The 13,693-nt window shown below is 42.1% G+C and overlaps 2 protein-coding genes across 2 annotated transcripts; both read right to left on the bottom strand.

Annotated features, from left to right (window-relative positions):
- Window positions 1-275: 275 nt before the first annotated feature.
- On the bottom strand, window positions 276-4,805 carry LOC134088875 (arrestin domain-containing protein 1-like). The gene is made up of 7 exons (XM_062543039.1): window positions 4,545-4,805; window positions 3,615-3,746; window positions 3,415-3,465; window positions 2,737-2,891; window positions 2,387-2,569; window positions 2,026-2,202; window positions 276-1,681 (listed from the first exon to the last, which is right to left on the bottom strand). The coding sequence occupies exons 1-7, from the start codon at window positions 4,690-4,692 to the stop codon at window positions 1,397-1,399; spliced, it is 1,131 nt and encodes a 376-aa protein (XP_062399023.1). The 5' UTR covers window positions 4,693-4,805; the 3' UTR covers window positions 276-1,396.
- A 759-nt stretch (window positions 4,806-5,564) lies between these two features.
- LOC134088874 (arrestin domain-containing protein 1-like) lies at window positions 5,565-13,416 on the bottom strand. The gene is made up of 8 exons (XM_062543038.1): window positions 13,230-13,416; window positions 10,359-10,469; window positions 10,136-10,186; window positions 7,911-8,065; window positions 7,409-7,591; window positions 7,019-7,195; window positions 6,158-6,665; window positions 5,565-5,914 (listed from the first exon to the last, which is right to left on the bottom strand). The coding sequence occupies exons 1-8, from the start codon at window positions 13,345-13,347 to the stop codon at window positions 5,874-5,876; spliced, it is 1,344 nt and encodes a 447-aa protein (XP_062399022.1). The 5' UTR covers window positions 13,348-13,416; the 3' UTR covers window positions 5,565-5,873.
- Window positions 13,417-13,693: the final 277 nt, after the last annotated feature.

Raw genomic sequence — 13,693 nt, 5'->3', positions numbered from 1 at the left:
CTGCCATTCGTCCACATCCATCCCACACAGAAGGATATTGCCTGAACACCAACTAGATCTCACTCCAAGAACAAAATGGATGAAAAGCCTTGAAGAGCAATCTACTTTAACCATGGTGAATAGATGGTTGACACAATCAACACAAATTCTATTCAGTTATCAATTTCATAATTATAACTCTTTATTAATGCTTTTGTTCTCATATTTGCAGTGTAGCCTAATTTGATTTAGCTTAATAAATGTGTATGTAAAAAAAGCAAAATTTGTGACAAACAGATATTTTATTGATTTGAAATAGATAACCAACACTTATTGTGGTAAGTCCAGCGGTAAGTCAGTGGTGTGCAGCAGAGCCACATACAAGTCAAACACAGCAGCCACATACAAGTCAAACACATTGCTGATTGATTTGCCTGTTGTTCCACTAGATGGAGCTACAGGCCACAGATTCATAAGGAAATATTTACTAGATTTCCTATTATCTGACAGTCATTTGCCAAGATGTCATCACTAGCATTGTGTCAGACATTGAAGGAAATGACAATGGACAAAGGTCTTTGCATCAGCCGTCAACAGTTCTCTCATTTGAAAATCATTCTGTGATTCATTTGAAAGTATAAGTATATAAGTATAAGTATATACTTTTTTGATCCCCTGAGGGAAATTCGGTCTCTGCATTTATCCCAATTCATGTATTAGTGAACATACAGCATGCAGTGAATACACAGTGAGGTGAAGCACACACCCAGAGCAGTGAGCTGCCAGCCCAACAGCGGTGCTCGGGGAGAAGTGAGGGGTTAGGTGCTTTGCTCAAGGGCACTTCAGCCATGAACTGGTTGGAAATCGAGCCGGCAACCCTCTGGTTACAAGCGCAAAGCCCTAACTAGTAGGCCACGGCTAGTAGCCTGATAGCTCACCATGTGTATATACTGAGGTAGCAATACTCTCAGTGTGAAGAGGTATGTTCAAAAGACACCGCTCTTACCCCAGTTAAATAAGGTGTGGATGTATTACCTTACAACTAGCACTTATAACCAAAGTAATACCACTGCATTATATAGCAATCGTAATGTAATTAACCAATATCAAGCCTGTGTGAACCCAAAAAAATCTGCGCGCACATTTGAATATGCTCAGCAGATCCTTCTGGTGACCTTCCCATTTTTTAATCACCTGAAACCCGGGAACCAACTACAAACACTTCTCTGACATGGGGTGTATTGTATGATGACAGATTGAAACTCTATATTTTTTAAAGCCACTAAGTGTCTTTGCTAATACTTCCAAAAATATTTGTGAGAATTTAATATTTTTTGGCCCCTTGGAAAGCACAAGTGAAAGAAGTGTCCACAAGAGATTTGTGAATTGGTCTGGTGTCAGTCAGGCTAGCCAATGATCACTCTCCTTTATCAAAAAATGGCGCTATGAACGTTTCCGGTGACCCGAACGACTGAAGTAAATGAATTCGGTAGAAGGCATGGGGTGAAACGTCCCCCGGCGGCTGAGAGTGACTCTTGGTCACAATCTCCTCGGCCTGTGACATGCCCTCCTCCAGGGGCTTGTGCTCCTGTCCAGCAGGGGGGGCAGAGGAGGCAGAGTCGCTGTGATGGGTGGCGTCCACGGCAACGCCGCCAATGAAGATGGGAAGAGTCAGTAATACGTTAGGGAATTTCAGCGAGACCTGCATGGAGGAGGAAGGGTGTACTTGATTGAAATATATATAGTGCATTATATATACAAGTACGCACCCTAATCACAATCTCTATTTATATACTCTCACATCAGCAGAACATGCCAAGTGGGGAGAGAACTGTACAGAAGTATGAATAAACAGGAGACTTAATTTAATTAAGCACTTTTTGCAATCCCGAGGGAAGAAACTGTCACAGATTCACTTAAAGTGTCCAAAATGACACAACACATTATCTTTCCACCGGTCACTAAATTCACGTTAATAAAGACATTTCAGGACCCCATATCTAATTCTGGAGTGAACTGAATTTCCCATGGTGCCACACTGCTAACCTGAATGTAATATTCAATGTTGATAAGTTCACAGCCTCCCAGAGTGGAGTGAGCAGTAGGGGGTACAGCAATCTGCTCCTTCCATTTGGCCTCCTTCTTGGCCTTCACGCTGGTACCCACCACTTTGGCAACAGTCCTCAGGTCATGAATGGGCCTCTTAGTTTTGTAAGTCACTTTCTGTTCACATCGACATCACAGGATTATAACACAATGACAGAAGATTACCCATCTGACATCCAGATATGTGACCTTCTCACTCACTCACACACTCTCTCTCTCTCTCTCTCTGTGTCTCATACACATACACATTTATCACCAACATTACATTACTTTTATACATATAATACCAGTATATTTGTACCTGTATGAAGCTGGCTACCACTTTGCTTGTGGATGTCCCCGACCTGTTCTCGATCTCTGTTTCTAGTTTAATGATCTGGCAAGGTTTGTACCCTCGCATGTCACTGGTCGCCTTCAGCACAATGGTACCATTTTTCACGAGCATGTAGGTGAAGTCCTTAGTGACAGAGGAGGAGCTAATATCCTGTAAATGAAAGCACACGCCTTGAAGTCTGTGCAACAGGTCTTTGAGAGATGGTACTTCTTCAAGGATAGTGGAAAATACTAACACACACAACTCAAAAAAGACCACCATATCTGTGAGGTCAACTGCAGGTATGAAAGCATGTGATCATTCAACAAATGTCAAACCTGAATATTAGGCACAGTGTTGAGGTTAAGGGGCTTTTGGATGTAGAAATCCCTCTTTGCCTTGAGGCCATTTGAAAAGTGAGGCAAGTCGACGAAGGCTCGGATTTCAAATATAATCCTGCCATATTTACCGTAATAGGTTGAAGGAATGTTGGCTATAGAAACACAGAGACAAAGAACGCAAAGAAATAAGAAAACAAGAACAATGGGTATAATGGTCACTATTTTTACATAGAACTCTTAAAGAATTGCTTTATGGTTTGCCCAACCTAAAATTCAACCATAACATGAAAAAGTAATGAGATTCAGCCTACCCAACTATAAAGAAGACATCTGTGTCTAACAGGCATCCGTTTCACTTTGAGGCCACAAGTACACGATATCATTCCTCTGACCGAAATACCACAACAGCATTCAAGTACCGTGAAGTACTTTACAGACCAATAAGTCACTGTTATGTCTGGATATGTGAACTGATATTACACATACAAGACCTTACTCCACCACCGCCTTCTAAAATTGTTGCAAATAGACTTGTACTCAGTAACATTAAAACAAATCACAGCACCATCATTCACATTCCTCCCGGGAGACTGGCCTTTTCTCAAAAGCAAACAGCCCAATGCACAAACGGTTAAAAATAATTCAGTGTGTGATGAGCATTATTACCACTCTTACCTGGAACAACAAATGTGAATGGAAAGGTGTGTGACCCATTCTTCAGAATGCCTGTGAAAAAGAACACTACGTTTAAACACTAAACTCCCTGGCCAGGGAGCTAAAGAGTGTGTGTACCGGTATGTGTGTTTCACTAAACTAAACATTACTAAAGAGTTACTAAATGAGTTCAAGTTTAATCTTGATCTAGCCATCAGAACCTTTGTCAGCCATTGAAATACTGTTATTGAAGTATTGTTCCTCCACTTCCCATGATGGATCTTGGAGCTTTCTTAACTTGGAGCTTTCTCTGGGACTGACGCCACAGTAGCCTCTGCAGTTCACTTTGATTGCTGAAAATGAGAAGAGAGAAACATTGCACAAACATGTGTCATTTTACACAAACCAGACACAACACAACATGGTTCAAAGCTGGTCGTGCCATGGTGTGTTGTGTGTTTGGTGGGTGATTGGGGTGGGAGTGGGGCAAGTGGCAAGAACAATTGGGAGAGAAACAAATATAAATAATAATAATAATAAAAAAAACATTCATTCATTCATTCATTCATAAAAAAAACTTGAGGGGGTGTGAGGTTGATAAGGTATGAGGAAGAGAATGACAGAACAGCATCCTGGTGGCTTTTGGATAGAAACTGTCATCTGCTGGTATATGTCCCCATGGTTTTGTACCTTCTACCAGATGGTAGGAGGGCAAAAAAGACTGTGGCTGGGATGACTGGAGTCAGCGTGGATCCGCTTGGTTTTTCTCCTGCAGTGTGGGCTGTAAAGGTCCTGAATGCCTTAGTAGGCCTAGTTGGTAGGCCTAACTGTGCTGCGCTGACCTGACCACCCGGCAGTGCTGTTGTGACGTTAAGAAGTAGCCTCGCCTGTTTCACAAACTTCCGCAGCCGCCGAAGAAGGAAGAACATGCTGATTTACGCATAGGACTTACGACCATAATGTTATGACGTGAAGTGAAGGTCCAGTAGGCCTAGCCTACTCAAAAATCCAGGGACGTGCACTCCTACCTATTTAGCAGGCTTAATCTGAAGGGTGTCATGACAGATGCAGGCCAGATGTTGATCTCAGTTTCACTTCTTGACCGATTTTGTTTCACTTTCTCAAAGCCCATCGTAAGCTATTTTTCTTACCTTTAGATGGGATTGGTTCGACGTTTTTTATTTCCACGATTCCTGTAATTGTTTCTCCGGGGCTCCAGACAGCCCCATGGTCAGTGATGGAAATGTTGAGTTTGCCTTCATCTTTTGATTTTTCCATCGGTAGTTTACCCGTGGCCATCTTAAAAAGGCTAGGCCTAATTATTTTCTTATGGATCAAAAAATTAAACCAACTTCGTACAAGGAATTTCTTACAGCCGTAAACAGGCTCTGCTTTGTGTAGAGACGCTAAAGACAGGCTTTCAATGAAACAGACTGTTGCGATGTCAGTTAGCGCCACCTGTAGGACTACCGATGGGATCATCTTGTCACTTAAAGATACAGTCAGGGATTTCGCGGGAAGTTGCACTTGTTTGTGTTTACTGAATGTATTAGCAGACGCTTTAGTGCAAAAAAGCGTTTGTCCCTAGGCCTACTTTTGTTTATTTCCAGTTTTCGGAGCCTGGTAGCCTACGCCTACCGTCCAAGAGTTGTTGTTTTTTTTACAGTGCTGGGCCTACTCACAGAATGAGCAGCAAGCGGCCAACATTGTTGAATGTGACAAAAAAAATTTGCGGGTTTGAAATCGCGTCAAATCCCTAACTGCAGCTTTAAGGCATAGACATTTAACACACGGAGGGGCAAAATACAGGGCTTATAGGCAAGGCCAGTGGTTCCCATCAAAGATCCTTCATTACTGTCGTCTCAAAATGAGAAAATGTCAAACAACTAATTTTGAGAAACAGTATTTTATTTAGTGATAAACTACAATCAAGGTTTAAATAAACCAAGTGAGCAATAATTAATATTCTTTAGTGTTCATAAATACTTAAAAACAACCATTTAAACATAAAAAAAAAATAACCATAAGTTCTGATCAGGCTCTGATTTTCTATTGATTTGTGCATAATGGGTACTTTTTTGCCTTTCATTGATAGTGTGGGTTTCCATTTAAAAATAGGTACAGGTCCAACTACCTTACATGAACTTCAAAAATTCCAATATACAACCCTAAACATCACAAACACACACAAAGTTTATTCCTGAACAAATTGGATCAACATTCCAGTGCATGAAAGGCAAAACAAATGGCATTCTGAGCTTCTTGTACACAGTGCTCGCAGTCCGGAAGAGATAAAGTCTACTAAATCAGCGTATTTCAATGTTTTTGGTGAGTACTACTGAGATGATGGTTTAGCCTCAGTGAGAGACATTGGTTGGTTATTGTAGACCTACAAAGAGGCTGAAAGATTCCAGTGTTCAGACAGTATAAAGCAAAGGTGCTTTTCCCCACAATCTTCCATTGCTCCCTTAGTCTTGATTTCAGGTATTGTTGCAGCTGTCATCATAAGAGGGAGGAGGCTCTGTGGAAAACAAAAGAAGGCAAACACTGATAAAGTTGATCAAACAGAAAAGTCTGTGGCCTAAGGAGAAAATAGATTCACAGGTGGTCCCATTTCTTCCACTAGGTAGTAATCATGAGCACTGAGTTGGACAGTGAAGAAGGTGAAAAATACCCAGCAAAATGTTTTTACTTCAGCCGACAACCTTTTAATTTGAAAATCATTAAGTGATTCAAGTGCTATCAAAATGGCACCTATACTCACCATGTGGATATGCTGAGGGTCCATAGCTTGGCGGCAGGATCAATGGACATGCTGTTGGTACAGGTGTAGCATTGCTCTCGGTGTAAAAAGGTATGGTGGCCCCCGTGGACACACTGAACATAGGCGATGAGGCATTTTGCCTCATCTGCGTTGGGAACGACAGGCCCGGGGCGTAACTGAAGGCATGGGGCGAGGCTGCGGCCTGGGCACCAGGCCCCTGTTGTTGCTGGGAGTGGCTCTTGGTGGGGAGCTCCTCGGCCTGCGGCGTGCCCAATTCCAGGGGCAGGTCCTCTGGCTCAGCCGGAGGGGCGCTGGGGGAAGCAGCGTAGCAGCTGCGGGGTCGAGGCCTGGGGGCCGGTCTCGGGGGGGCTGTCTTGGGGACAGTGGGAGGAGTTGACCGGGGCACCGGTGGCACAGGCCGCGATGGTGTGCGACGGGTAGTGTCCACAGCGACGTTGCCAATGAAGATGGGAAGAGTCACTAATACGTCAGGGGATTTCAACGAGACCTGCAAACATAAGCACATGTATATTTATAAACGGTCACAAACATGTGCGTCACATCAACTAGGCGTAAAGCTAAGTTCCTGGAATTGCACTTCCTAAAACTCTTTATTAGACCGTATAATTAGGCAGCTGAGCGGAAAGAGCAAAATGGTCTGAGAGCCGCAACAAGGAAATAGGACGGTGCAAAGAGGAAATGCAAATAGGACCTTTTAACTAATCTCTGGAGGAACAAGCAGTAGATCACACTCCGTCCACACCGAAGTGCACTTTGAACTAAAACTCCCATTAATAGAGACATTTTAGGACCTCATATCTTGTGCTGGAGTGAATTAATTATCTCAGTCATACTGCAAACCTGGATGTAATAGTCAATGTTGATGATTTCACAGCCTTGTAGAGGGGACTGAGGAAGAGGGGGCACAATGATCTGCTCTTTCCACTTGGCCTCTTTGTTGGCCTTCACACCCGAGCCTTCCACTTCTGCAATGGTTCTCAAGTCGTGAATGGGCCTCTTGGTCTTATATGTCACTTTCTGTTCACACATAGACATAGAACATGTCAGCACAGATGCTCGTTGCAAAAACAAACCTATCTAACTTCCTCATCTTACATCCCACTGCCTCTCTCATGACCATCTCCCCACACATACACACACACACACACACACACACACAAACTTGTAATAAAATAGTGACATTATTATTATAATATTATTATTAAAATATCTGTATATTTGTTGCATTACCTGTATGAGGCTGGCTACCACTGTGCTTGTGGATTTCCCCGACCTGTTCTCGATCTCTGTTTCTAGCTTAATGATCTGGCCAGGTTTGTACCCTCGCATGTCACTGGTCGCCTTCAACACAATGGTGCCATTTTTCACGAGCATGTAGGTGAAGTCCTTAGTGACAGTGGAGGAGCTAATATCCTGTAAATGGAAAACAGAGGCCTTGAGATCTAGCAGCTTAAAGAGATGGCAAAACCTAGAGGTTTGTTAACTAAAAAATGTTAGGCCCTCAATCAAATTATGGGCAATGTATAAATTCTATGAACAAGCAAACGTGTTGTGCGTGAAGTGGAGCCTCATGTGTCATGAGGGGGCAGCGAGCCGACTCATCAATCTTTGTGGGTTAAGATCTTGTCCATGATGTTAAATTAGCATTGATTTGACATATTAGCTTTACTCAGACTATGCACTTTACCCATCGTTCAAATTAGGCCCTGCAATCTTCCACCAAATTTCTCACCTGAATATCAGGCACATCATTGAGGTCTAGGGGCTTCAGGATGAAGAAAGGCTTCTCCGCCTTGTAGTCTTTTGAAAAGCGAGGTGTGTCAACAAAGGCTCGAATTTCAAATATAATCTTGCCATAAGGTCCTTCATAGGATGTAGGAGCGGTGGCTATGGAGAGAGAGAGAGAGAGAGTAAAGGAAACACAGAGACAGAGAAAGTGAAGGACAGCCTAAATTCCAGCCTTCATGAAATGCCAATGCATACATGCACATCTCTGTCTACCAAGCATACTAATTGTGGACACATCTGTCGGTGTCACGCTCAATCAATCAATCAATGAGTTGGAAATAATATACCTTGCATGAATCTCCATCAAACTTATTTATTGTTATTTATGCTAACAGCATTTTTTGCCTGCTTTTTACTAGGTCCCTTCATAACTCTTTACTCCTGTATCTACATTGAAATGGCTGCAAAGCTATACTGTTGCGTTTTATCTTATTTCATCACAGGGTCTCCACTAGCTTTATTTCCAGGGAACAAATGAAAAGATGCATCTTTGCTGAATGTTCTTTAAATGAATAAATAAATAGCATACATGGATTTTCTTTTCTCTTGACCCAGGACCAGTACTTTTTAAAAAAAAAAAAGTGACATTGCACAACCAGACAGTATTAAACATATTACGCGTCCTGCTATTTGAAAACAAGAAGATGATTCGTTTAGCGTTTGAGCCCTGCTTACGGTTAGTTCCCAGACCCTACATCTTGATGTGGGTCTGGCTGATCAGACTAGCAACAATCTTATCTGATGTGGGTCTGGCTGGTCAGGCTAGCAACAATCTTATCTGATTTGATTTGATCACAGGCTTTATTAAGTGAGCGAGTGTTCAGCAGCATGAATGTGGCAGCCATGTTAGTGAGTGTATTAAACAGGGGCTGTTTATGGAGCTTACAAAGAGTACTAATATGCATTATAGATACTAGTGTGTTATCCTCAGACAATAATACAGTATCTTAAAAGATTGGCTAATGGTCTACCCAGGCCAAAGATCCACCTTGATATTAAAACTGGTGGCAACAAAGGTATCTGTGTACTGCAGGCAGTTTCACTTTGATGCCACAAATATTCAAGGTCGCCCCTCTGGCCAAAATACCACAATAGCATGAAACTACCATGAAGTACTATTAATTTACAGGTCACAGACAGCACATCAAATAAGTTCCTTCTTTCACTTCAGCCTCCTCAAAATGTTGCCTTGAGCCCACTTGAGTTCAGTTGAGACATACACCTTGCTGCTTCTTGTTTCAACTCTCAGTTATAAACCAGTTGGATCAGTTTGAGTTTCACTCATTTTCCTATTATGTCAACGAGGGCAACGTTTGTACCAAGAGAACCAGTGAAGGGAAATTTAAAGGGATATCAAACATAAAAAAGATTGTTGTGTTGTAATTCTACTTATTTAGCCCTAGCTGTACATGCCCACCGTATGCATTTGATTTTCACTTGAGTGGTTGTGGCCTTTGTTTCCAGTTTGATTGCAATGCGGCCATAAACTTTCAGCAGTGAATGGTGAGACCTAGACATTTTCAAAAACTGCTGGGGGAAAGAACGGCACAGTTGTGAACATATCACCCCACTGGCCAGGAAACCCAAATGCACACATATTTGTGCAAGTAAAATGCTCAACTACCTCTACCAACAGTTACTAAAGCCCTGTCTTATACTTATACTTATACTAAATCATTTCAGTGGTTCATCAACTCATAACGGGTGAACGGCACTTCTACATTCGCTTCGCGACCCTCAGATCGGGTAGCGAATCTGTAGTTCGATGGAAGACATGAGAAACTACAAATTTGTCTTGCTTCGATGTCGCAATACTTCATACTTTCATAAAATCATGCAACATACCCTACCTTGTCTGTAGACGTTATTTGCTGGATAAACAAATAGCGTGTGTGTGACAGAGGAAAAGTGCTTTAGTGTTGCTTTAATATGGTTTTGTGTCTTTTCACTTGCATACACACCGTCCTGCGGCTTATACACAATGCGGCTAATACACAGAAAATGACTGACTTGATATGAATCTGTCTACAGTCCAATAATTTCTCATGCGACCTTGGTGACCTCAGTCTCTTCTCAAACATACACTACACACCAAAACATACTGACGGTTAGAGAAAAATCCAATGGGTCATGAAAGTGTCAAGTGTCATCAACACCTAACTATCTCACCTGGTATGAGAAACTTGAATGGAAAGGTATGAGGGCCCTTCTTCAAAGTGCCTGGGGGAAATAAACGTGTACCATTTACACTATGGACAGATACAGTATGTGGTGTGTCAGTGTACATTTAATTAAGAATATAGAATTTAATCATTTTGTAGCCAAAAGTGTACACTTTATGGTGAAGAGGCTGCTGTGCCACTATTGAGGGTATAATCATCAGAGGGCGTACCTTTGTCAGCCACCGAGATAGTGCTGTTGAAATATTGCTCTTCAGCGGCCCACGATGTATCATTTAATTTGGTGCTCACTCCACAGTAGCCATGGCAGTTCACCTTGATGGCTGAAAATGAGAGGAGAGGAGGTTACACAGAAAGGGGTTATTTCACTCACACCAGACAGAACGCAACAGAGAACAGAGGAGGGGACCTTCCCCACGTACGTGGGAAAATGACAAACATTTGTAGAAACAATAGGCCGCCACTCCACCCATGCTGGTTCACACGACATTTGAAATACCACAACTCTAACCCAGCCCGCCCTAGTGCATCCCCACTGTGCCACCACAGACAGTTAAAAAAAAAACTTTCTTCGTTCACCATTTCCTGATCAAACACCATTTTACCATCCATCACTACACAACTTCATATCTATGGCTAACAAAGGTTCATTGTTCTGGCTGGATAACGCGCCTGTCTGAGAGTGAAGTGGGATTGGATGTTTATCTGCTCCCGCTGCTGCGGCGACCCCCGAGGCTGCTTCCCCAACTGAGCACGTCCCCATGGCTCACCAGACCGCCACAAAGCCAATGGGTAACCAAGGGAACATGCACTACCTCATCAACGGCACTGACTAAAACCATGTACCATGACACACTGGAAGCTTTCTGAAGAAAGACAGCCTATGAAAAACTGAACTTAACTTAAAAGACACAAAAGGCTTAACTTGGCACAATGTAATATATCCTGCCAGTCAGGTTTCTGAATAATGCAGTGAAAACCCCAAAATGTTGATAAATGATTCGTGTCTATACAATACATTGTAACTCATATTTGAATAAAATAAAACAGTTATTCAAAATACAATGAAGCAGGCTATTCAAAATAGCAAGTATTTATCTATTCATTTTATGTATTTTATTTGGGTGTGAGCAGCTTCAGTGTCACCTGTTTTTCAGGACACAGAATGTAAACAAACTAGTCACATGGCCCCATTTGAAAAGAAACACCCTTATTTCAAAAGACATGGTCAGATTTCAACTCTGTGTTTGTGTCATGCCTCCATGACTTGGCGCTATTAGAACCTAATTTGTCTGAACTTTGACTGTAAATCCACTTTCAGGCTACAATTGCACAACATGAACACAAAAATGAACACACTCACTGCTTCACTATTTTCATGCGTGTGTCACTGCTGTAGCTGTTAGCTTACAAACAAATATTGTAGTATCAATGTGTGGCCTTGAGATGATCCAAACTAGGCCTCCATTGACAGAACATTTGTGTCATCAAAGTGTCATCCAACTAGGAGCAGCTGATTCACTGCCGTCATTCTAAAAGCCGCTTAGCTAAACTAAAGGAACACCACAGCAAATAGTTGCATGGGTGCGGTAACACAAGTGTTGAGAGGTTTTGGAAAATAACTCCACTGTTGCACTTATAATGCCAATGACCATACATACATACATACATACATACACACACACACACACACCTTGATGTGTCCTTGTGTATACAAAATATCTCTGAAACACACTGCAAAAACAGTAAAGTATAAAAGTCAATGCAAAAGGAATACACGGAAACAACATTTCTTGATGCATTTCAGTGATGATAATGATCCACAAAACTGGCTTAACGTGCCATGCGTCATCCACTGGTGGTGTGTGAGACAAGGTTTTGCAATGCGGATGGAATGTCTGTTCCTTGTCCACTTCTTTCCATGGCTTGTGTAGCCTAGCAGACAGAGTGTCCAGGCTGACTGAGATGATTTTTGTGTTCCCTGGGGAATACCACAATAAAGCACCGTCTGTCTGACTGCTAGACACCATGGTCTCAAACAGTAGACTATGTTGTCAGGACAGGGGCTTGTTAACCATTTCCTTGTAGCTCATAAGGAAGCTCACCACTTGCATATTAAAAGCCTGAATGGACAATGGCAATATTGATTTAAGTAGAGTTTTCTGACTGAGAAGAGATTTGTGCAATAATCACTAACAAATGGAGCTAGTTTTTGTTCATTGTTAAGCTTCACAACAAATGTGTAAATATCATCATAGCATAAACAAAGTAAATAAGACAAGATTCATTTAGGCTACTGGTAGAGGTATGTCAACTCTCTGTCAACCAACTGTGTGATAAGCACAACATACTGTACTCATAAGGCCACATAACTGCCAACTTTCACTCGACCACTTGTTCAATCTATGTGAACTTCCCAATGAGCCATTGTTTTCATATCCAGGAAAATAAATGTGACATCTGTTTACAGTAAACTGATCCTATGCTTAGAGGATGATTTTGTACACCAATGAAACAGGTGTCTAGGGTAACAGTCTCACAAGTCTGAGTACAAAAGCAACTTGCTACAGGCTATTGTCCTAATACAAAGAATAGCCTACCACCTGCCTCCTCACAACGTTGGAAAGTTAACGACTAACTTCAGGTGTAAACAACAACAACAGATAGCCTACTGATCACCTCTGCTAAATGAAGGTTCTCAACAAAACCACACGAATTAAATACACCTTAGCCTATAGGCCTATGTAGTCTTCCCATCGGACGTCACAGTTTATCTCGACCACAAGTTACCACCGCACAAGACCTACAGTACATTACAAAGGCGGATGTACCTTTAACCACTGTTATGAAACTGTAGGATACAACTAAAGCGCTCGTGAGTTACTGTAGCCTAATCTAATGTGCATGCCTAGGCCTATATACGTTTTTTTTGTAGGCTATAGGCCTAGGCCACTAAGCCCCATACTAGGGTGAGCCACCAACTTTCCCAGGTTACCGCACCGCACAGGTAGCCAGGTCGACTCGCACTCGCACAGGATGACAATGTAACAAAGGTTAACGCAGCGCAAGTTATTTTTTCTTACCTTTACACTGTAGAGCTTCGGCGTTTGTTATTTTCACGGTTCCTGTGATTGAGTCCCCTGGGCTGTAAACCACTTTATTGTCCGTAAAAGAAATTTCGAATTCTTCGAGTTTTCCCATTTCTTCCTTCCAGCCACCTCAAGTCGCGAATGGTAGTGTGATTGTCGCTGGGGGAGGAGTGGGGAGGGAATGGGGAGGAATTTTCCACCTGTGCCGAGTTTCGTTTGACATCCACTCTAGTCTCTCACCATGACGTCATTTCGATAGTTTGTCATCTTGCTTTCTCACACGTTCATCAATTATCCTAATAATCATAGGCCTAGACTAAACCAATCCCCTGCATTAAGGTATCACCACATATTTTACAGTTTGGTAACAATGGAATCGCATACAAACAACAAACCAACCAACCATTGATAGCCTGTAGACCACATATTCCACTTTATGGTCACTCAGTCTTTTCCAT

This window comes from Sardina pilchardus, chromosome 8 (genome assembly GCF_963854185.1).
Source record: "Sardina pilchardus chromosome 8, fSarPil1.1, whole genome shotgun sequence".
NCBI classification, from domain to species: domain Eukaryota; kingdom Metazoa; phylum Chordata; class Actinopteri; order Clupeiformes; family Clupeidae; genus Sardina; species Sardina pilchardus.
Note: the sequence above shows the minus strand (reverse complement) of the source record. Positions and strands in the feature narration are given on the sequence as shown.

What these genes read in the sequence shown, in the direction of transcription:
- LOC134088875 (XM_062543039.1), bottom strand. Translation starts at nt 4,692, where the DNA reads ATGGCCACGGGTAAACTACCGATGGAAAAATCAAAAGATGAAGGCAAA. An exon ending in ACACTGTGCCTAATATTCAG is followed by an intron (nt 2,570 to 2,736) that starts GTTTGACATTTG and finishes TTTCATTTACAG; the next exon opens with GATATTAGCTCCTCCTCTGT. An exon ending in ACATTGAATATTACATTCAG is followed by an intron (nt 1,682 to 2,025) that starts GTTAGCAGTGTG and finishes TCCTCCATGCAG; the next exon opens with GTCTCGCTGAAATTCCCTAA.
- LOC134088874 (XM_062543038.1), bottom strand. Translation starts at nt 13,347, where the DNA reads ATGGGAAAACTCGAAGAATTCGAAATTTCTTTTACGGACAATAAAGTG. An exon ending in ATTCAAGTTTCTCATACCAG is followed by an intron (nt 8,066 to 10,135) that starts GTGAGATAGTTA and finishes CTCTCTCCATAG; the next exon opens with CCACCGCTCCTACATCCTAT. An exon ending in ATGATGTGCCTGATATTCAG is followed by an intron (nt 7,592 to 7,910) that starts GTGAGAAATTTG and finishes TTCCATTTACAG; the next exon opens with GATATTAGCTCCTCCACTGT.